This window comes from Cheilinus undulatus, linkage group 6 (genome assembly GCF_018320785.1).
Source record: "Cheilinus undulatus linkage group 6, ASM1832078v1, whole genome shotgun sequence".
NCBI classification, from domain to species: Eukaryota; Metazoa; Chordata; class Actinopteri; order Labriformes; family Labridae; genus Cheilinus; species Cheilinus undulatus.
The window spans coordinates 35,688,652-35,711,567 of NC_054870.1; the positions used below are offsets into that span (position 1 = coordinate 35,688,652).

General features: G+C 37.8%; 1 protein-coding gene across 14 annotated transcripts in view; it reads right to left on the reverse strand.

The window, feature by feature from the left end:
• Positions 1 to 22,916, reverse strand: part of kcnma1a (potassium large conductance calcium-activated channel, subfamily M, alpha member 1a) — a 237,967-nt gene that overhangs the window by 54,894 nt on the left and 160,157 nt on the right. For all 14 annotated transcript variants that reach the window (XM_041790164.1, XM_041790160.1, XM_041790158.1 and 11 more), the window contains exons 6-13: positions 16,152 to 16,227; positions 15,336 to 15,411; positions 13,174 to 13,344; positions 10,273 to 10,364; positions 2,318 to 2,428; positions 2,091 to 2,196; positions 1,665 to 1,747; positions 1,490 to 1,559 (exon numbers count right to left, since the gene is read on the reverse strand). In XM_041790164.1, the coding sequence (XP_041646098.1) occupies positions 1,490 to 1,559; positions 1,665 to 1,747; positions 2,091 to 2,196; positions 2,318 to 2,428; positions 10,273 to 10,364; positions 13,174 to 13,344; positions 15,336 to 15,411; positions 16,152 to 16,227 (785 nt within the window). The remainder of the gene's footprint in view (positions 1 to 1,489; positions 1,560 to 1,664; positions 1,748 to 2,090; positions 2,197 to 2,317; positions 2,429 to 10,272; positions 10,365 to 13,173; positions 13,345 to 15,335; positions 15,412 to 16,151; positions 16,228 to 22,916) is intronic.

Sequence of the window (22,916 nt, forward strand, 5' to 3'; positions counted from 1 at the left end):
TACAATAAAATTGATCAAAGCAATGAAAAAATAACTTTTATTTATTCATGCAGTAATACAATATAGCCTTTTTCAAATGTAAACTCCCTTTCCTAACACGGAGTTACCTTTTTTGGTAATGTTGACAATGTGGATGGACACACTGACTAAACCACTTGGAAAGTAATGTAAGACTTCATAGCTAAGCTATGAAGTGCAAAAAATGTAACGATGCCAGAAAATAAAGTAGAAGGAACTGAGACAACTTTTAGCGGAAAATGATTAAATAATTGCAAAAATTGGTTCAAAGTGGCCTGAAGGGGTTTGAAGTGCAAAAACTGGGAGTAAATGAGGTGACAAAAAGTAAAAAAATAAATAAATAAATAAACAAACAGGTTAAAAGTGGCAAAAATGGCCAGATAAAGAAGTGAATAGGGGTTAAAAAAGATGACAAAAAGTTGAAAAAAGTGGCACAATGAGATACAAGAGGTAAAAAATGGATTCAAATGTTGCAGAAATGGCAGGTTACAGTAGTAATTTGGGATTGAAGAGTGACAAGCATGAACAAAAAGTTGCAAAAAAATTGTTCAAATGGGCAAAAAGTATTAAAATGGGTTAAAAGTGGCAAAAATTTTCACAAAAAGCCAGATAAAGTAGTGTAATGGGACGAAAGAGTCGTAGGCATGGGCAAAAAGTTGCAAACAAAACAAAACAAACAAACAAAAAAAAAACAGTTTAACAGGGCAAAAAGGTTAAAAAAATGGGTTAAAAGTGGCAAAATACAAAAATGGCCAACTAAGTAGTGTGGCAAAAAATGCATTAAAAGTGGCGAAATGGGCAAAAGTAGCAAAAATGGGTTAAGAGTCGCATAAATGTTCAGAAAATGGTTGCATAAAGTAATAGAAAAGATTTCAAGGTTGGCAATAAAGGGGCAAAATTAGCAAAAATTTGTTAAACATTGCAAAAAAAGTGTTTAAAGAGGGAAAAAATAGCATAAAGGAGCAAAACTGTGAGTAAAAAGTAGTGTGAATAAATAATTTCAACATCAGAACCCAATAACAAACTTTTCAGCTCCATAATGAAGTGTTAGTCAGGTTGCTAACATCAATGCTCCTCATCCAACACACATGCATTGATATTATTATTAAATCATAACAGGGGAGGGCCCTTTCACTGGGTTTTTCAGGGATCCAACCAATTCTGTGGGCAGGCCTAGCCTAATAATTAATTGTAAGTGGTTTTAAAAAGGTCTTAAAGTCTTAAATTTAATTATGAGAATGTCTTGACCGGCTTATGTAAAATACTAAAAGGGAACAATGGCAGGTTATAGCCTTGACACTTTTTAAGTACCCATTCAATAAAACCCTGCAGATTTATTAACTGCCAACAGAGTATGTTTTCACTCTTAATTTTAAGATTTTATGTAGGACGGGGAAAGCTGCTTAGGCACAATTACAGACTTAAAAATAAATCCAACAAGTGAAACACAACATACCCCAACACATCTTACCTTATTGTGATATTGTAGCATTTGTGTGATTATTCTGATCTTAGGACTGTAGTTCTTGATCGAAATAACCCTAAAGAATTAAAAAGAGAAACAAACAGGAAGAAATACAGAACAGTGAAAAATATGATCTCGACTTGTGAATATCCGCTATATACAAGGCCCCAGGATTATATACCTCATGATGTTGGAGGCATCTTCAGCATCAGGATCTGCACAATATTTATTGGCCAGGATTAAACAGGCATCTGCTGACTCGATCTATGTGTGAAGCATCATATAACAGATATGTAAACATAGCAGTACATTTTAAGTGATAAGAGCTTTGCATAAAATGTGTGAGTAAAAATACATAAGTTAGTGGGTCTGACCAGAACAGTTCATAGCACTGATCAAATATGAATAGAAGAGTTTAATTCTGTCACTATCTGTTTAAATCTTATTTAAATGTTAAATATGTGAATATATTCTGGAAGTTTAACCATAAAAAACAGATTTACTCAAAGAAGTTTTAGTTTTCTCCACCAACTTAACTGTACTACTACAGTTTACAACTTTTGTCTCAATCTTTACGCAGTTTCGTCTCTCCAGTCACCGACTGTACCTTCACTCTGGCGAGATCGTGAGGGTTGAGAACAGATCCCTGGTAGAACTCTACTTGGGTAAAGTGACGTTTGAACAAGGCTTCCAGCTCAAGATTAGGGGAAATACTAGCACACAGAGAAAAGAGGAAAAAGGTGAGTACACATTTGTGTGCTTCGACTTTACACAGTCGTACTTGTGCATTGTATTGCTAACCTACACATGGTGAGGAGGAAAAAATGAACTTACTTATGGAGAAAAACAATTTCTACATTGACATCATCCCTGTCCTTGTGTAGGAAGTCTTTGAGGAAGTTGGAGACACTTTCGAGGGTAATATGACCACAGACCACAATATGCCTGGAAGGGGGGAAGAAATCATCTTGAGTGGGCACCATAAATCACTGCAGACACTGGCATGTCTCCCAAAGATAATCAGTCAAACCAAAGCACTCTAACATCCAACTCAAATATAGACTGAAAAAACTGTATACATGTCAAGAAACGTCTTTTCAAAGGAAACAAGTAACTGAATTATATCTTTTTTGCCATAAAAGTGAATATTTTCCCCCAACATAATGAAAGTGGTTAAATTCTGCACGACAAGTGCAATCAAACACTCAACTTTGAACCACTTTAGAAAATCTAAGATATAATCACACAGCCCACAGTGGTTGGATTGTCATCCGTTCTCAATATAAAAGCTGTCCCTTCAGCCAAACCGCCCCTTTGAGAGCTGAATGGATGTTGACAAAGACATGTACATCAATATGCTGGTGCTTTTTATACAGAACATTACTGAAAACTTTCAAAGTGATTTGGAGGCCTGTGGTTGACACAAATTCTAAACAGGACCTCCGTTTTTGACGAGTCCCCTGGCAAAACATGAGGTGCATTAGAGCGAAGGGATCTGTCAGATGAGGCATAAGGCTGATTACAGCAGTGAGGATGGATAGATTGGGACCAGTCTGGATTTGAGGCTGTGTCCCTGTTTGTCCTCAGACTGCACTGGAGACAACAGGGTCAAGGTCAGCCTCCCAGTTTTACTTACAGACTATGATACTGATTGGGCAGTATGGCTATTCACTGTCCAAGTCAGTTTTACTGTTTGAACAATGAAACTTGTGGTGCTTCTGTAAATGTTACTTTTATAGTCCCACAATCACTCAGCTATTCCTACTATTTGTTTGAAAACTTATGTTAAGGTTTTGGATTACTTTTTTCCATTCACTTTTGTTTTGTTATTGCAGCACTGTTATATGCCATTAAATGAAGCATAGCTGCTGTCATAACACTATGAATATCTGTTTTCAGCCATGATATAGTTATGATAGGCAACTCAATCACTAATTATAGGTCATTTAATCACTAATCTTGTGAATTTAAGACACTTTATATGCTTCATTTGCACTCTGGTAAGTTGAGCTACCCTTGCAGAGTTAAAGTTGAATGTCATCAAGTCATACTGCCAAACCCCTAAATGAGAAATCCAAACATGTTCATCGGAATCCAGCCTTTATATTGACATGGATTAGTTTGGACACTCTGCAGACACACTAATTACTCTATAGAGACCTGTAAGGCAATCTGTGTAATGACAATGGCCTTATCCACTACTTCGCAGGATGTGCCAGGAGACAAATGAACCACTTTAGTTTGGAGGGCCCAGGTCCTGGACAGGCCTTGCATTTAACAGAATGAGTATAATGTTACTTTTTCCTAAAATAAAAGAAAACACTGTGGTCATATTTGTTCACTGTTCAACTTCTTGTCATCAAACTAGATTTGTTTCCTTCAGTTCATTGTAATGCACTTATAGACTAAAAGGAAGCCCCGGCTTTCCCATTAAAAGTCAACATCTTAAATCGTATAGAGCTTTGCTGAGACTTGACTGAAGTTGGCAGTTTTAAAAGAAACAGAGCTATTTATTGATGTTAGATGAAAACCATAGTCCAGATCACTATCCTGTACCAGATGGACTGGTTAGGGCTGAACTGAAGTGGACTTGGCAAAGTTTTATGACAGACAAATTGAGAGAATGGCAGTTTGTGGATGTAGCAGGACATAATGGTCTTCACAGATGTCGCCTCTGTCCTTTAAGAGAATCTAACGAGCAGCCGTGATTGCATGGTTGGCCAGAGTTAAGCGAAAAGGGGCCGTGTGGTCTTACAAGCTGATGAGCTGAGATGTCTGTGGGCAGCCAGCACTATTTGGCACAAGATGTCTCTCATTGCAAGAGACGAAAAACATCGCTCATGTTTTCCTATTCCCTGTATCCAGATGCCCTTTTCCAAGGGTAGAGGGAATATGCAGATTTAAACAGTGTTTTACTTATGTGGGTTCAACATTGGGTTATGAATCTCAGACACAAACACACAAGTGCAACCCTGGAGGGGTTGATACATTAAACAAAAAGCACACCTGCACACACTCTCTATCCCTCAGAGGTGCACATAATGCGTTGTTTTTACTTCTAGCAAAGCAAACTTTCTAAGTTTTTACGCATAAAAGCCATTCTTACTGCTTTTTTCCCACATTAAACTTCTAGTTATCATGCATTATTTAATAAACTTCATTAAAGTTGACAGGCCTCTCAGTTTCCTTCTTCATGTCAAATTAAACACTGAGATCACAGAATACTTTAAAATGGATATCATAGATAGGGATGGGGATCCATAAGAACAGTTTCTGCATATTTCATATTCTAAAATCTATCATGTCAGAGCTTAATGATACAGCTACTGAGTTTTGTGGGTTTTGTGATGTGTTTTAATATCTTCAGTTGTCTATCGCCACTCAAATGGTGCACAAAAACTGTATCAACTCCATTCCTTGTCACCCTGAATGGGAAAAGTGGTGTAAAAATAGGATGGATGAAAGGATATGTGGCCAAAAATTATCTGATTAAGTTTTTGAATATAATTGAATGATCAGAATGTACTGTAAGCATTAAATAAGCCAACACTGTGAATGACATTAAACCAAACTGCAGCAACCTCCACTATCAGCTTCAGAATATTTACTTGTTCCCTGCTGCTGCTGGGGTCAGCAATCCTCCTCCAATCAAAGCATATGTGGTTACACACCCAAACTATGTAGTAAGTCTAGTTGGTCAATAAATATAATTTGGCGTTTTTGGCCAAAAAGAAAAAAATAACTCTTTAATTTTAAAGTGAGAATGGATTTCTACAACCTAATGTCAACTGAATAAAAATATGTAAGGTAAAATAAGTGACTGCATAAATATTCACCCCTTTTTAAGTGAGTGGCCTGGTGCCAGTAGTCTCACAATTCGAGAAATGGGGGTCACCTGAGTGCAGTGACTGTGTCTCAAGTAACTGAAGTATAAAGACACCTGTGTCTGGAAGGTCCAGTCACTGGTTAATCAGTATTCCTGGCTACCATTACACCATGTAGACAAAAGAACACTCCAAGCAATTCAGAGAAAAGGTTATTAAAAAGTTAAAGTCAGGGTATGGATACTAAAAAATACCAAGGCACTGAACATCTCAAGTTCAGTTAAATCCATCATCAAGAAATGGAAGTAATATGGCGCGTATGTAAATCTGCCTAAATCAGGTTGTCCTCACAAACTGAGTGACCATGCAAGAAGGAGATTACTGAGAGAGGAGGTTGACTGGGTTCTTCTCCAGTTAAAACTTTATGGTAGAGTGGCAAAAGAAAAGCGAAAGAGAAACTAGAGTCACTGTTGAAGAAAACTCTTAAATCTGGACTAGAGTTCACCAAAAGGCATGTAGGAGACTCCATGGTCAAGTGGGAGATAGTTCTTTGGTCTGATGAGACCAACAGGGTGCTTTTTGGCCATCAGACAAGTTATGTTTGGAGGACATCAAACACTGCATATCACCACAAATGCGCCACTGTGAAGCACTGTGGTAGCAGCATCATGCTGTGGAGATGCTTCTCGGCAGCCGGCCCTGGAAGGCTTGTAAAGGAAGAGGGTGAAATGAACATGAAATATAAAAAAATTCTAACAGTCTTGTTCTGCCTGCAAGACGGGTGTTGCAAATTAGCATTCGCTACAAACACTATGATACTTGCATGGGATGCCTGTTCTCAGTTGTCTATATATACTGTATCTGTCCCTAACAAATAAAACGTAAATAAATAAGAGAACTACGGCTTGGGAGAAGATTTGTTTTCCAGCAAAACAATGACTCGAAGCATACAGCGAAAGTACATACACAGGAACGCTTTAAAGACAATAAAGGTGAATGTTCTGGACTGACAGAGTGAAAGCCAAGACCTCAGTGCCAATGAAGAATTTGTGGCTAGACTTGTCCACGTCCAATACCTTTTCAACCAGAAAGAGTTTGAGCAGTTTTGCAAAGAAGAATGGAGTAAAAATGCAATGTCCAGATGTGCAGGCCTGACTGAGACCTATCCACACAGACTCAGTGCTGTTATTGCAGCCAAAAGTGCTTCTACTAATAAATACTGACTTGAAGGGGGGTAAAAATGTATGCAATCACTTATTGTACATGATATATTTTTATTTAATTGCCATTACTTTGTAGAAATCTGTTTTCACGTTAACATTAAAGAGGGGTTTATTGTATTTTTTGTCAAAAAAGCCAAATTATATTGACCATGACTAATTTAAAAAGCAATAAAAGTGTTAAACATTCAAGGTGGTGAATACTTTTATAGGCACTGTGATTAAATAAGACAACATAATGTTACATCATGATGTTGTTAAGGTCGGGCCTGTAAAACAAGTATTCAGCAAAGGTAAATAAATATCATCATGATGTGTTCAAATGTAACTTTAGGAAAAGAAAATGGTAGGTTTTGGCAAACCTTTGAAAAGTTTAAAGAGGAAGTTTGGTAGTTTTATGGTAATCTGAAATCAGGCTCTGATAATTAAGCAGTGTCAATAAGGGTATCAATATAGATTGAAAAGAATGATCCCCATCCCTAATCATAGATAAATCAACTGTTCAAAATTTCACCACAAATAATCTTCCCGTTGGCTAACCTCATAGTTCAGCACAGCCTGAGATAAACACAAAACTTAAACATTAAACCAAAAATAAATAATTAAATAAAAAGGAACACCCTTTTTTATCAAGGAAATCATACACATCACCCCAGAAAACTTTAGGACACAATCACATCAAATGCAAAAGGGTATTACAGAGCGTGCACACAAATCATGCAGGGAACATCCCGGGAATACAAAATGAACAAACAAGAGCTCAAACATCAGCAACAGAGGTCACTCATTTGATACTGCTCTAATCCTTAGGTCAGTGATGAAACTAATGCAAGAATATTGCAACGATTTAAGCAGCTAACTTTCTGCCCTTTTTTTCTCCATCTACTTTAAAAGGGGATTCCTTTTAATCCTTATGGAGAATCAGAAACAGTGTGTACATAAAAATAATTCACCTTGTATTCAAAGTAAAATAGACTGTATGTTCTATAGTTTAGCGTTACATTAGAATAAGGACCGTCGTTTTCAGCAGATGAAATTGATACCGTTTCTGAGTCATAAGCACCCAACTGGGCTTATTTCTTGATTTCACTTCAAAATTGCAAAGAAACTGCACAATGTTTTAATTGTACAAATGCAATGCCAATTATTTTTGTAAGTCAGATTGTGTAAAAGAGTTCACTGCAGCTTTTGATGGATTTTTTAAATTTCCTATGCACCTGTTTGGCGAATAAGTTGGGGTTCTTCTAAGCCTTGATACTTTTTGACCGTATCAATACTTCAATAACAGAAATTGCAAGCGTTTTGCAAGTTAGCATGTGCTTTTTAATGCCTGGAGTTTCTGGGCCTGCACGGCTAAAGCTGCTAGCTCTTACAGAGGACTTTCAAAGGTGTATGTCAGAGTTCAGCCAGGGTGGAAGCCAGTTTCCGTGCCAATTCCTCTTTCTAAGTTAGGGATAATGGAAACCATGGAGCCATAATGGAAACCACAGAGCCTCCGAGTTGCAGCAGGCGCCAACAGAACGCAACACTTGTCATTATTATATCAGCGTTTGCAGGCTGAAGGCTGTCACTGCGCTCATGGCTGTACGCTACACTGCGCAGAGTACTATGAGCAACACTAGCATGAAACAGACATTTAGCATGTGGCTCCATCCCACTTCCAAGTAACCTTCAAGGGCTGTTTGAAATGACAGCACCCGGGCAAGATCAAATAAGGGTTACATTTATAATGACCTCATTGTTTGGGGAGCTCTGTAATCAGTCAATACTTGTAATCTCTTAATCTTATTTCCATCATAGACTTTTTTATGTTGACAGCTACTAAATGAATGAACCCTGATGTAAACGCTAAACCCACATGACAAACAGGTTTCATCTATGTGTCAGCTCCGATATATGTAAACACCAAACGAATCTAAATGATTATGCAAAGAGAATGGTGCCCTTTGGAGTTGTGTTTAGTGGGCATCTTCTGATTGTTTCCACATGTTTGAACTGTACGTCTCACCAGAAAAGAGAAATGGGAGGCGATGTGGAGGGAGAAAATAAAGTGTGTGGGAGAAACTCTCCTCGGTTTTGACAGGGGCTTTGCTCAACACCCATCCGCGAGTCCAGGCTGAGGTCACTCGCCAAACATAACATTTCATCAATCTTATCTCAATGACAGGCAAACATTATTGAACAAAAGCTTTTTTTTTCTTATGCTGACTCCCTTGAATCCGCCCTGTTGAATAGAGTGACTAAAACGGATGGGAGTAAGATTGGAAAGGAGAGCAAGACAGAGAAGACAGCAAAGCGGTGGATGCTGAGTGTTCTAGAGAAAAATGAGAAGGAAAGAGAAAAAGGGAAACGAGGAAAATCTACCCTCCCTGTTCTGGACACACCACATTTGTATTCCAATAAATCTGTGTGCTGAATATCAGTACGGTTTGAGCTACAGGGGAGGAGAACAGTACAGCACAATAAGAACTGTGGTAATCTTGTACAAACCACAGTGTCACACATACTCCACAGTGCACTGGAACCTCTGCTGCGAGAGGCCAATGACACATAAACATAAAGAACAAGAGCATCTGGAGACAAACTCCACAACCACACACTAGAAGACAAGAACCAGGCGAGCACCAAGCAGGCAAAAGCAAGCCAAAAGCAATTGAGAGCCTCTAATGGGAGCGAGGCATCCAGCATTCAGGGTGTGGGAGCTGACTGAAGATCAGGGCCAGAGTTATGTCAAGCATTGATGATGCGATGGGCTAGCGGTGACAAACAAGAGGAAGACGGGTTTTTTCATGGAGTTGGCAATCGATGAAAAAAGCCACAAGACTGCAAGGTCATAGAGAACATGCCAGAAATTATGCAGTAAAAATAAAAAAGTCCATAAACCATGCAAAACAAATTCAAGCAAAATGAAACAAGAAAAGAAATCAAATCCTGCAATGGTCATTGAGATTGATGATGCTTTAAAAGACCACCAATAATAATGCACTTGCAGATGTTTAAATCTTTCTATTTTCTTGTGGAAAAATCTTTTAGAAGCGGATAGTAGGGGTTTCATGACTATTGTTTTATTTGTGCTATTTCATCCCTATAGGTGGGCTATCAACGAGAGACTGGAAGTGAATATAATAAGAAAAGGACAACACAGAGTGCACAGATACTCTGCACAGAAGCACCACAGGTTAGTAAACTGTGAGTCTAAAGTGTAGTAGTCATGAAAGCTCTATTTTCCAAATTAAATTAAAGCGCAACACAGGATGTGGACAAAGAAATAAATGAACGGCACACAAATGAGTTCAGGAAAGCTCTGAGCAAAGGACGGATAGAAGCAGATTAAGATGGACAGAGAAAGAAGAAGAGGACAGGAAGAGAGAGACGAAGTAAAGAGAGAGTAAAGGGGCATGGACATGTGTGTCCTAATGGCCAAGGTCTCCAGTCACGCAGTGTGACTTGATGTTATAAAATAACTTCTATCAATAAGTCAAGTTAACTAACCCCCAGTAACTCTAAACTTCAGGGGGGTGCATTTGAGTCACACAACCACACCTTGTCTGGATTTCAACTTACTTTCTGCCTCGTGTCGAGTTATAACTCCCTCCGTATTTCTTCCGATTAAGGATGAGAGCAGCAATTTCTGGCACGTAGCGAGCAAACATGGCCTACATGCATGGAACAGAAAAAAGAAAAAGGCATGCAGAGAGGGTTCTACCGCACACAGAAAAACAGCAGAACCATCTGGAATACTTACTTTCTCCCATTAACCGCACTATAGGAACCACCATATTTCTTGCGGTTTCCTATTAACTCTATGATTTCAGGGACGTAGCTGGCAAACATGGCCTAAGGAGAAGATAGAAGACAGAAGAAGAGACTAAAAAAGAGACTACTACGCCGCAGTGGGTGATGGAGAAACTGGTGCTTCAATCCAGATTTCTAAGGGGAGAAATTATTTAATCAAATCAAAATGAAAAACTCTCTCATTGTTGGTAGAACTTGCTAGACTTCTTGGATATGAGAGAGATCTTCTGACTTTGCTGTTGAGAAGAATTAGCCCCAGTCTTTTCAGGATAAAGGAACAGATTTGGTCAGTGGGCGAGAATTTCGTCACAGCTGATTCATATTCAGCCTGTGTTAGCACCCAAAACCTCTCTGGATGGCAGATTTTTTTAAAAGCTGAAGGAGAATTAAACCTATGTGCCATGTTTTGTCCAACAAACACAGATGATCGGGCAGGTTGATTTGAATAGGCCCACCTGATGGTCCACAGCTGCAAAACACATTAAGACTCATTTGTTGGGCTGGGAAATGAGCTGGATGCATTTTGCAAAGTTTCACAGCCTGATTTCCGAGCACAGGGTTGTGTTAGCCAAAGAACAACAATGGGGTACTCACTGACACTACACATCTAGGCTTACATATACAACAAAAGGGGCCTAGACCTTGTAAATACATTCTTAAATCATGCTTGGAAAGTGTACCTATACATTACTGAGAATAATGTGAGTTTAATATGATCCCTGGCTTCGAAAAGGTCTCCAGCCTGAAGTCATTATTTAGCCACTGCTGCTGATAGGAAGCAGGCAGAGGTACTGGCCTAAAGACTTCCAGGGCTCTCAGCACTGAGAAAAACAGACAGCCTATCACCATGGCCACAACACAGAACACATCCACACAGCTGCAGGACATTAGAGCAAAGTGATAGCTGTCCAAATAAAGAATACAGTAACTGCCATTTGGCTAGATCCTCCTTTTCTTTGTTAAGAAGATGAAGACGGAGGAGATAATGCTTTCAGTGTAAGTGTGTGTTTGCTAGGGATGTAACGATACACTCCATCCTCAATACGATGATTTTTTTCATAACACTAAGTTTACGAAACAATTTTATTACAGGTTTGTAAATTTTTAAAGAAAAAAATTAACTTATAAATAAATGTGATTCATTTATTTAATTATCAATAAAAATGCAAATATACTGTTCCCTTTTTCCTTCTTTTATGAACTAAAGTAATACTTTTTAATTTTCATTTACCTACTAATCAAACAATAAATATATATTTTTTTACCTTTTAATCAGTGACACTAAAAAGATATAACAAAAAGACCTTTTGAGAGTTTTGTTTAAAAAAACAAATGCTAATTCAAATACATACAGATTAACCATGATATTTTAGTTTTATTTAGGCTAATCTTATTGGTTCTTACTGGTTCAATGTAAAATATCCTGCACTGTCTCATAGTGCTTTACTGTACTATACTCAACTACAGTAGGAAAGCTCACTGTGGTGAAAGCATCACCTTATATGCATGTTTGCACAAATTAATCATTAACAGTAACTTAAATCAAAGTGGTTAAATGCCTCACCTCATATGCAGAGTAGCACTTATTAATCTATTCACGGTACTAATTACTCATCTAATTGATTCACTGTACATAAATGCTGCATGAATTTAATCTATTTACTGTAACTCAAATGCTGTAAGAAGGCTCTCTGTGGTAAATTGTTCTCCTCTCATGCATATTAGCACAAATTCATCTAGTTACTGCACTAATTACTAAATCAATTTACCATACTCAAATGCTGTAAGTATTTAATCTAATTCACTGTAACTTAAATACTGTAAGAAGGCTCTCTGTGGTAAAATGCCTCACCTCAAATCTACGTTTGCAATAAATAATCTATTTACAGATCTATGACTAATTTAATCAATTTATGGTACTCAAGTGCTGTGAGGAATTAATCTTTTCACTGTAACTGTCAGTCTCTCTATTTGCAAGTTTTTACTTTCTTTTTCCACTCACTTCACATCAACTTCCCTCCTCAAGACAAGATTCATTTAAACCTCACAACCTTCGACTGCTTCCACCACATCTGCACGCTTCTGCTTCAGGTACTTATTTCAAATAAGAGAAGCAAAAAGCAGATAGCTCCCTCTCCTGGTTACATTAAAATATTAAAGAGCATTGAGCTACAAATTATAGTCAAACTGATTTAAATTGTCCATTTCTGTAAGGATTTATGAGTACATTACAAGGAATCGTCACATCCCCAGTCTTTACAGGTGTGTGCTGGTGTATTAAAACTGACCTAGTGGCAGCCCAACATGATACTACATCAGAGCAAGGTGAGAGAGAGAGATAGAGAGGTGGGGTAGGCAAGGACTGGGAGGCTGCTGTTGCTATGGTAACAGTCAGGCCGGCCTAAGCCTCATCTCCCTGCCCCTGTGTTTGTTGGAATTGTGGGAGGAGACACGGGAGGAGGGGTGTCCTGAAACCGCAACTGCTTTTAAGAGAATAGTAACAACATTATCAGACAAAAAGCTTATACTCTACTCAAACAGAGGAGTGACACAAAAGGGGAGGGGACAGAGGAGCACATAGTACTGTAACTACGGTGGACAAGATACAGCAGGCTAAACAGAAGGATACAACTACACTATGACAGAGAATTTACCGCTACAGGAAATACAGCTCTAGCATGTAATACAGCTAAACATTTGGAACAATATCTTAAAATACACGTTATAACCAAAATATTTAACTTCATTAACATCTAGCAGTGTTGAACAGTTTAAACAGTCTACTGATGGGGACAGGCAGGAATAGGGAGATGATAAGGGGATCAAGGGTGAAAGAAAAGTCTGATTTTACCAAACCACCAAGGATGAAGAAGACCATAAACAGGCGCCCCAAGGTGGTTTTTGCATAGACATCCCCGTAGCCCACTGTAGACATAGTCACCATCAGTAGGTAGACACATTCCCAGTAGGAAAGAGACTGGGAATTCTGGAAGTTTTCCCAAGGATCCCCTGAGTTTTCCACCTTGAATGGAGACAGAGCAGGGAGGGAAGAATGTTACCGCTAATTTGTAAACACGGTTTTACAAAGAGGAACTGTTAAATGAAGTTAAATTAAATCCAGCTTCTGGTAGTTATCATAGTTTTGTCTCAGTAAACTGGAATCTTTGTGGACTTAGCTTAGGCTACCATCTAGTGGTGAAACCATTTAATGCTGTAGTGGGTTGTCAGAGCTCCAAATAAACACTCACTGTATATACGGTATGTTTAGAAAAAAGAAATTATAACCAGCCATACGGTTCCAGATTTTTTCAATATGAAGAGCAAAGTGACAAATAACACAAACCCAGAGATATACTTTGAAATTTTGCAGTGCATTGAGTTGAATTTATTTGAAAGTCTTTGTTCATTTTTTTAGGTTTGTTTGATACTTTGTGGCATTTATACTATGAACCCCTTAAATGTCAGTAGTATAATTTTTGCATCTAGTGTGCACATGTTGAAAGAAGAAACAAAATAGCAATCAGTTTGCTCCTATTATTTTCAAAGATGGTCTTCTAGTTGTGAGCTGAATAACTTTCTTTATCATTACAAAAGGCTGAGTTGATTTTTCTGACCACACAAGTCATATATGACTCAAAAAAAAGTCTATTATTTATAGATTTTAAAGCATCTGTAGGGATGTCATGCGTTCAGTTTAAATTTCTTATTAAATTTGGAGACTCCTCCTGAGGTCGTAGGACTGTTTTTGTTGAAACCTCCCGATTAGGAGAGTACAGGAGAAATAACAATGGTTAGCTAAATACTTCAAATCTTTGTTTGTTTGTTGGTGGTCTGACAGATGTGTAGATTGTGGCTGCTGTGTTGGTTGGCTCTTGTAACAGTCTGACCACACCAATCCCATCTTTCTACAGATCAATGGTATGATACTAAAACACAGTAGTTTTATAAATTATGTTCATAATGAGAAGAAAACACACTGACAGACTGGGGGTCAACAGAGTTAAGGGATTCATTGTCATTGAAGTCACCACCCATGTACAGATTTGTGTTTGGAGGATTTTTTAAATATTTAGGATTTTGTGCGTTCTGCCTTTATTTGTAGAAGACAGGACAGTGGATAGAGGAAAAAAATGGAAGATTGAGATGGGAATGGCACGCTGCAAAGGAGCTACATGTTGAACTTAACTGGGTATTAGCCACTAGGTCATTGGTTCCCAATCTTTTATCCTTAGGGTCCCCTCTACTCATATCTAAGTGATGCTAAGCCCCCACAGCCCACTTGAAAAAATTAAACATCAATTAAAGTCCTTTATATTGACAAAATCCCAACAAAATATGTCGAATAACTCAGTAGATTCTTGCTAAAGAGCTATGTATAAACAATCCACTACTATGACAATGTATTTGGGCCACTCTGACAAATAAGAAATAATTTGTATCTGTTAATTTACAATGAAAAAAAGAAGTTTAAGAAGTTGTTAATCTGCAAGGGGAAAAAATGTTGTTTTTTTTACTTTAAAATGTTTTAAATTCAGCATCAGTATCATGATTAAACTGTTTTCATTGACATACCTCAGAAAACAGAAAAGGCCTAAACAAACCTGTTCTTGCCAAAACATCTAAGTATGAATTATCCATTATGTGTCCTATCATGATTTTACTAAATACATGCAAATCTTATTTTGACAACCTCAAGGCAGACGGAGCCTTGTGCCCCCCCGAGTAAACAAGGTAGTGTAGTGGACATAACCAAGATTTCCCAACAGTCTGAAGCAGTGATTTATTTAGATATTATGGTGATGTTAAGAGTTCTGAATATTTACAAAAACCAAAAGCTGGTGTGGTGCATTCTGATTCAGGTAAAGGTAATATAAGAAAATACCTCTACCAATTAATTTTTGTTGTAGTGTCTTCTTAGACAACGATGAAAAAGAGCTGTGTGCTGCGGATGTATTGTACCTTTCTGACTCATTAATCACTAAAGCCCCCTAGCCGTCACATCTGTCCACTTACCAAATGTATGAATCCAGCAGCTGTTAGCCATGTGCTTATGAAGATGGAACACAGGTTCACCAGCTTGATAGAATTGCTGTTTAGAAGAGAAAAACCGTACAGCTCTCAAAGACCTTGGACCACAGAGACAGAAAAACTGAGATGTGTGAGCTCATGAAAGGAACATCAGGGCCCTGCCAGATGTGCTTACAGAAAGGATAATATTAAAGAGGACATTCAAAGAAATGCAATTAACAAAGAGGGAAAGATGTTACAAAAATGAGGAACAGAAAGGCCAAGAGAAGAACAGAATTTGAGAAGAAATCTTCCAATGATACAGTTATGATTCATAACCAAATATGCTTTTGAAATATACGAATGTAAGCCATCACTTCAATGAGTGATTCTCTAACAGCAGAGATGCACCAACTAGGAGAAATAGGGCAGGTAGTAATGGTTAGATAACGAGCCAGTGACCATGTTTTTTTTTCATCACTTCTTTTGTTGTAGCACTCCCACAACGCCAACAATTTTCCTCATGTCTGACCCAAAAATAGATTAGATTTTGTCCAACAGGTCATTTCTTCGTCCTGATTAAAAAAAAATCTTTGAATCAGCGGTGAGGTGCACTGGATATCAGCATTAAACCATCCAGACACAACAGATAAAAAATGTCTACTGATATCTGTTAACAGCGGCAAATTCTACCAAAATCATCTTCTTTCTGGAAACATTTTAAAACACAGCAAATAGGCTTAAAGCAGTGAAGATGATATGAAAGGTAGATGTATTTCTTGTAAACACATCAAAATAGACCAGTAAAAGCTAAACTCTTACCTTGTTTTCAAGATATTCAAAAACTGTAAGATTTCCGAGAATTGTATCAATCTTAGCGCTCTCAGGAACCTTAAACCTGCGGAGAAAAATAAGAGAGAAAGACAGAATGTTTAATAAATGTTTAAAACATTCTTTCTCACAGGTAAATCCAAAGCAGAAAGTGGAGCACACAAGTCACTTTTTACAGTTTCATAACTTGCAGAGGACCAACATTTCGCTGCACACTGCATCTTCATCAGACCAACAGTAGAGGTGAGATTTGAATAAGGAGGACACCCTCCTCCATGCTGAGCATCAACACTAACGCAGCCATAAAACAGTTCTAAGTGTGTAAAAATATTTACAACATATAGAAAATGTACAATATTTACAATACACACAGACCAACAAATCATTAAGATGGTAAATAGTCTACTGCACCAATTAGGATAAACAGTATATGGACAAAAGTATTTGGCCACACCTGTTTATTATTGAAATCAGGTGTTTCAGTCAGACCTGTTGCCACAGGTGTAAAAAGTCAAACACCTAGCCATACAGTCTCCATTTGCAAACATTGTGATACAAAATGGGTCATGGGTCAGATCAGGGTTGGATCAGTAGAATCCGATCATTTTAAAAGCTCAGCCTTGTCTTTAAACAGGAAATCGTTTTGACCAAAAATGATGTCTACAAAACTCCTGAAGGTCCTGTTTCCGCAGAAAATACAACACAGACGTTTTGGCTTTATGTCAACCAGGTGGTCAGTTGTCTGGGGTCTTCAGTCAGTGTCAGTCATAGAGAAAGACATGGGAGACCACAAGGACTTAAGTCCAAGCCTGAAAAAAAAAAAAAAAAAAAAAAAAGATTTCTGAGTTTCTTGGAAATTTTCCTGTCCAAAACCTAAACAAATGCTTCAAAATTTCTGTAAAAATTCTTAAACATATTTTTGAAATATACCATAAATGGTAATCCAAAATTGCTCAAAATATTAGCAAAATATTCCAGTAAAAATTCCATGTGAATTCCTGGAAATTTTCAAACAAATCCCTCTGAAAAAAATCAAGAAAAAAAATGTAAAAATATATATTCCCCAAGATTCCATGAAAAAGTCTCCAAAATATCCAGAAAAATCCCTGAAATTTCCATTAAAATTTCTTGAAATTTAAAGGATCCCACCCCGAATTCCTAATCAAATTGTCAAAAAACAAACAAATTTCCTAAGTGTCCATAAAAAATCCTCTAAAATTCTATAGCAAATTCCACCTCAAAAAATTAAATATAATTCCTCAAAATTATAAATTCATTTCCCATTTACACATAAATGCCTGAAAATTTCCAAATAAATACCATCAAACATCCATGAAAATACCCTTAAATCTCTCCAAATATCCCACAATTTCCATGAAAATACTTGAGGATTTTTAATATATATTCTCAAAAGATCCATGAAAATTTCTAAAAGTTTCATACTAAATTGTCCCAGTTTTTCAAGTAAATTACTTAAACTGCAATTGACATTCTAGACAAATACCTCAAACAGTCTAAAAGCAGAAATTATTGTAGGAAATTTAAAAGGTATCATGCTCATATCATCATCCTTATTATCATATCATCCTAAGGGACTTCAGAGGTTAACTTTGTGAAATATGTCTATATACTGTGGAGCTGCCCTCTACTTGTTCCTACCTAAAGGCATTTGTTTAAACAATCCAGTAGTGTTTGTGGATATCTAATTTTTACAACTTTGGAGCAGAAAGAGCCTGATGCCCCCCTAGGATCTTTAACACCCTCTAAAGGTAGCACCAAACCCAAACAGTGGGAATCAGTGTTGTGGCAAAGAAATGCAAATAAAGTGCATGTAGATAACATTTATGAGGAATCCAGTCAGTTAAAACGGCCCACATGCTTTTGTTTGGAAAGCATCTCTGTGCAGCAGAGCACCATATAATGCAAAATTTAGTGAGACACAACACGATGATACAAAAAGCCAGACCTTTATTTTAGATGATGTGCAGGAATTATTTATGCATCCAAACAAGTTAGGAGGAACATCATGTGACCTACTTTGCACGAGCCTGGGTCTGCATCCAAGAGCAGCTCGCTCAGGGATTATAGAACAAAGAGACACCTGCCTCATTGTCCCTTTACGTAACATGATTGATCCCCTGGACCGTGTGTGAACGCATGTCTGCCTACGTGATTCTGCTAGACAAAAATTCCTACTATGACAACATCTACAGTTAATTTCTAACCTGAAGATCAAGGTTATGTTTGGTAGCATATTACAAGGATGAGGCATAGATCAGCTGTAAGCCCTGGGTTAATAAGGTGATGGCTGTTACTATACAAATTCAGCGCACGGCGGCAGATAGTGCACGTACAACTGTTGCCCTTACCCCAGTTGTAGAGGATGTGTAAACAGGACCACACTGAATGACACATTCCTGTTTGATTTTCTTTATCCTCCCATCTATGGTGTCCCTGTCTCACCCTGTACCCATTCTGATAAAGATCGCCACCGGACTTCTTTCTCCTCCTCGTCTCCGGAGCAGGATCCAAATTAGCATCAGCATGTGTAGGCCGGTACACAAGCAGCTTAGTAGAAATCATTGTTCTGGACTAAATCCCATCCAAGAAAATCCTTCTTCTTCTCTCCAAAATAAAATAAAATAAATCCCACAGCCAAAAATATGACAGGGGCCTAGTATTTCGAAAGCAACTCCAGAAAATAAGTCCTTGTAAAAACAAGAGGAGGAATTGTTTTACTGTAAAGCATCTTCCTGAATACAGCGCTGCTGACATAAAACAGATCCTTTTGAGGTAAAAGTCTCCAAATAATGCTACCAGGAAGGTCAATGTGGCAGAAAAACCAGTTAAAATCAGACAGCTGGAACTGTATAATCCTTTCAGTTTTGTCAGAGACTGTGTCGCTGTGAGAAAAACCTCAGCTCTAATACAGGTGGGTTTTTTTTTTTTCAACAGTGCCTTTAATCCTCCAAACCCAAACAGGTTTACCTTCCCCACTCACCTTTGCATGTTGAACTAAAAACTCTAACATCCCTGTTAACAGATTTTTTCAACCAGTTCTCTCAAAAAAGTTTCTAGAGATCAGCAAAGACAAACATTAGAGAACATAATTCTAGTTTTAGAACCAGTGTCCTGCATCTGAATGAACATTTAAACATCTCTTTGACATTGAGCTGCAGGAAACAGCTGGGCTCATTATACCCACAGTGAAATTAGATTTTGTCTGATGTGGAAAACACTGGCTAGATTAGGCATCTACTTTTTAATAAAAATCTGACGAATGAAAGGTCATTGAACGATGACCTTCAGATTTTTACAATATTAGAACTTTGTAGTTGATGAATTGTCTTATTGCATTTTCTTTTAAACACTCATAATGTTTGCAAACTTCAAACAGAATGTGCAAATGTGTGTCACAAAAGCACTTCATTGGATTAACAATAGTGTCCTTTACACAGTGCATTGACAGAATGGCTAGTTCAAAGTCTCTCCTCAGTGTAAAACGTATGAAAGCTCACTTGGCTTTCACCTGCTGGGAGTTCCAGGACACTAAGGGCCTTCTCCTGTGATTGCTCAGTTTGGCTGCACCAGCTCTTTGAAGAGTCCTGGTTATGCCACACTTAATTTGAGAATTATAGAGGCCACTCTGCTTTTGGGGATCTTCAGTGAAACTGAATTTTTTGTAGCCTTTTCCAGATCTGTGCCCTGCAACAATCCTTGCAAAGCTCTGCAGGCAGCTCCTTTGACCTCAAGGCTTGGCTATTGCTCTGATATGCATTATCAGCTGTGAGACCTTCTAAAGAGAGGTGTGAGCCATTCCAAATAATGTCCAATTAATTTAATTTACCAAAGGTGGACTCCAATCAAGGTGTAGAAACATCTCTGCATTGCAAAAGGCTGATATTTCAGGGTTTTTTTAATTTGCTAAAACTTCTCAAATTCCGTTTTCACTTAATGATGGGGTACTTACTGTAGATGAACGGAAATGTAAATACATTTTTTTACAGTAGCATCTGGCTGCAACATAACAAAACTGACAAATGAGAAGGGGCCTGAATGCTTTCCAAATGCACTGTATGTATGTTGACAAAAAATAACACTAGATTTGTACATCTTGAGGTAGTGCATTCACTTGTAGGCCACCATTGTTGTGCAATGAAAAAATTAGGCTGTTTTGATCTTATATGTGACTGAACAAAACACACATGTTTAAAAGGAACATGTAACACTTGATCCTTATTGTTTTTTTCCCAAGAGTTCTGCAGAAATGAACACATCATAAGAGAAAACCACCTTTTTATTCTAGAAAAAACAAGATAAGTCAAGATCTTGATTAAAAATAAATCACTTGTTATCATGACAAAAAAATGAAAGATAAAATATACTGCTGTGTATGCAGTTAGAGCTTCCATACATCGTGTACTGTGTGATCCACTTTTGGAGCCCAACCCATCCTTTAGAACCCCTGGTACACTGGATAAAAAAACAACAGTAAGTCAAAACCTACGTTTACTCTTCAGAAATGCATTTTAACACATGATATTGCTGTATAACCTTAGTTATAGGAACTCATGCTTGTTTAAAAAGCTTCATAACAGTATTCATAACAGTATTATAAACATCCTTTTATCATAAAGAACACATAATATTCATGATGCTTTTTAACAATAATTATCATACAATACAAGGCATTCTTTAATAATCTATAAGGTTGGAAGATTTTTGCTGGGCAAACATATTTGCAAAGATACATATAAGTAAAGTCATGAAATTCCATTTAGAAGCAAATGTAACCATAACAAGCTGGTTATAAGTCTTTATAAGAGGTCATTGTTTGCATTAAGTAAAGCTGTAATATTCACCCCCAATTCAATTCAACTTTAAACTCTTTACTGTAACTTTCATTAATAAACTGTAAATGGGCATTTAATGTAGTCAGAGGTTATTTTACTGTTTGAAAACCATTTTTCTGCTTCCTCAGCTTCCTCAGCTGATGTCTGTCTCGCCAACCTCCAGTCTCGCTCGTTGTGATGGGAAATCCATCTCTTTTAAGAGATCTGGACCATTTGGCTCGGCTCAGTAGAGCTGGTTGTTTGGCTCCCCAAAGTGTCTTCATTTGGCCAGTTTGGCTTTTTACATGTGGATTAAATAATGACAAAGGTCGGAGGAAAGGAAACTGGCATTCAAACGGGAGCTAGCTACTGCGGCTAACATTAAAGTGCCGTTTTGTAGCACAGGCCTGCTACTGAAGAGCACACTGTTACTCCGTCTCTTATCCCACAAGGCTTATTCAGTTAATGGTATATCATCATTTCAATTAAAAGCATGTTTGTGACAAAATCAGGATTTTTCTATATATTAAAGAGGCTTAACTAGCCACTAGACACTTGGAGGCCTGTGATATTGATTACCACGCCAGGTAAATCAGTTAAACTTAGGTAAAAACACTGTTTGGTAAAGTGTATGAATCAGAGTCCATGTATGTGGAAGTTTTATGTGGATAAGGACAGCGTACAGGTATATTTAGAGCTGTTATGTACAAACTTTCCTCCATTCCTATTAATTCTTATGGGTGTCCCCGACTACATGACCCACAATGGAGATTCTGGATCAAGTGATTGCAAACAACCTATAGTTGTGCAATGCACTCTGGGTAGTGATGTCAAATGGTTGCATTGTTTTTTCAAAGGAGTGTCATTCTTGATGGCTTTTAAATTTTACCTTGAGTACAGTTTTGTTGAAGAGCTAAATAAATAAGAAGTTACTTCAGTGTGATAGAGGTTTGAACAATACAGAGTGCATCCCACGAGTGTTGGCCTACATGTGAATCTATTTTGAACATTTCCCTTAAATGCATAAATCTAGTGTGATTATTTGTACAACATGCATATAATATACATGAATGTTAAAGAAGACAATATGGCTTAATATGCAGGGCTCTCTCTGAGACTAGATTAATGATTTTACTCTAAGCAGGATTGTTTACATACTTTAGGAACTTATGATGTACAGTCTGGTTTTTATCAAAGATATTCATTATTATTTGATTGTGTTGGGCATAAGTAGAGGTAAATCTGTGTATATTGTAAGACAGAAAGGCCCCGCCTGCAATAGCTCTCCACATTTGGTATTCAGAACAAATATTTGACCTTCTACTAAACACAGCAATCCTACAATGGAAGCCGTTGGGACGGCATTTTCTGTTAGTCTGAAACATCTGTGTTTGTTGTACACCGTGCTTCTCTTCATGCCTTTTATTTAACACCTTAAGCAAAATAAGGATGCGTTTAAAACCCTCACATCTGAGGACACCCCTCCCAAAAGAGGACTAGAATCCTGTCTACCAAAATCAAGTATATATTCCCTAAAGAGAATGACTGTAGTGCTAGTTAATCCGCTGTCCTCACTAGTGTAGTGATACAAATGATCCTGCATGTGTTTGTGCGTGCATGTGCTGAAAATCTCTCAATGAAATTCTGCTCCCTTGGACACGTGTCCACGTATGAGAAAATCTCCTCCCCACACATGCCAAAGCCTCTCGCACACACGCACACAAGTGTCAGCTGGCCAGATGCTCATTCAGAAAGGTTTTTTTCCACTCGGTGCCCACTCTTACTTCATTGAGGATTTGCGAGCCGGGGCATGGCCTCTGCGTCACATGTCCTGGCAGAGAGGCCTGGAGGGACCTTTTATCAATCAGCAGTTGGGGACGCTTCATGTGGGATAAAGCTGACAGTCAACACCACCAGGATTAGA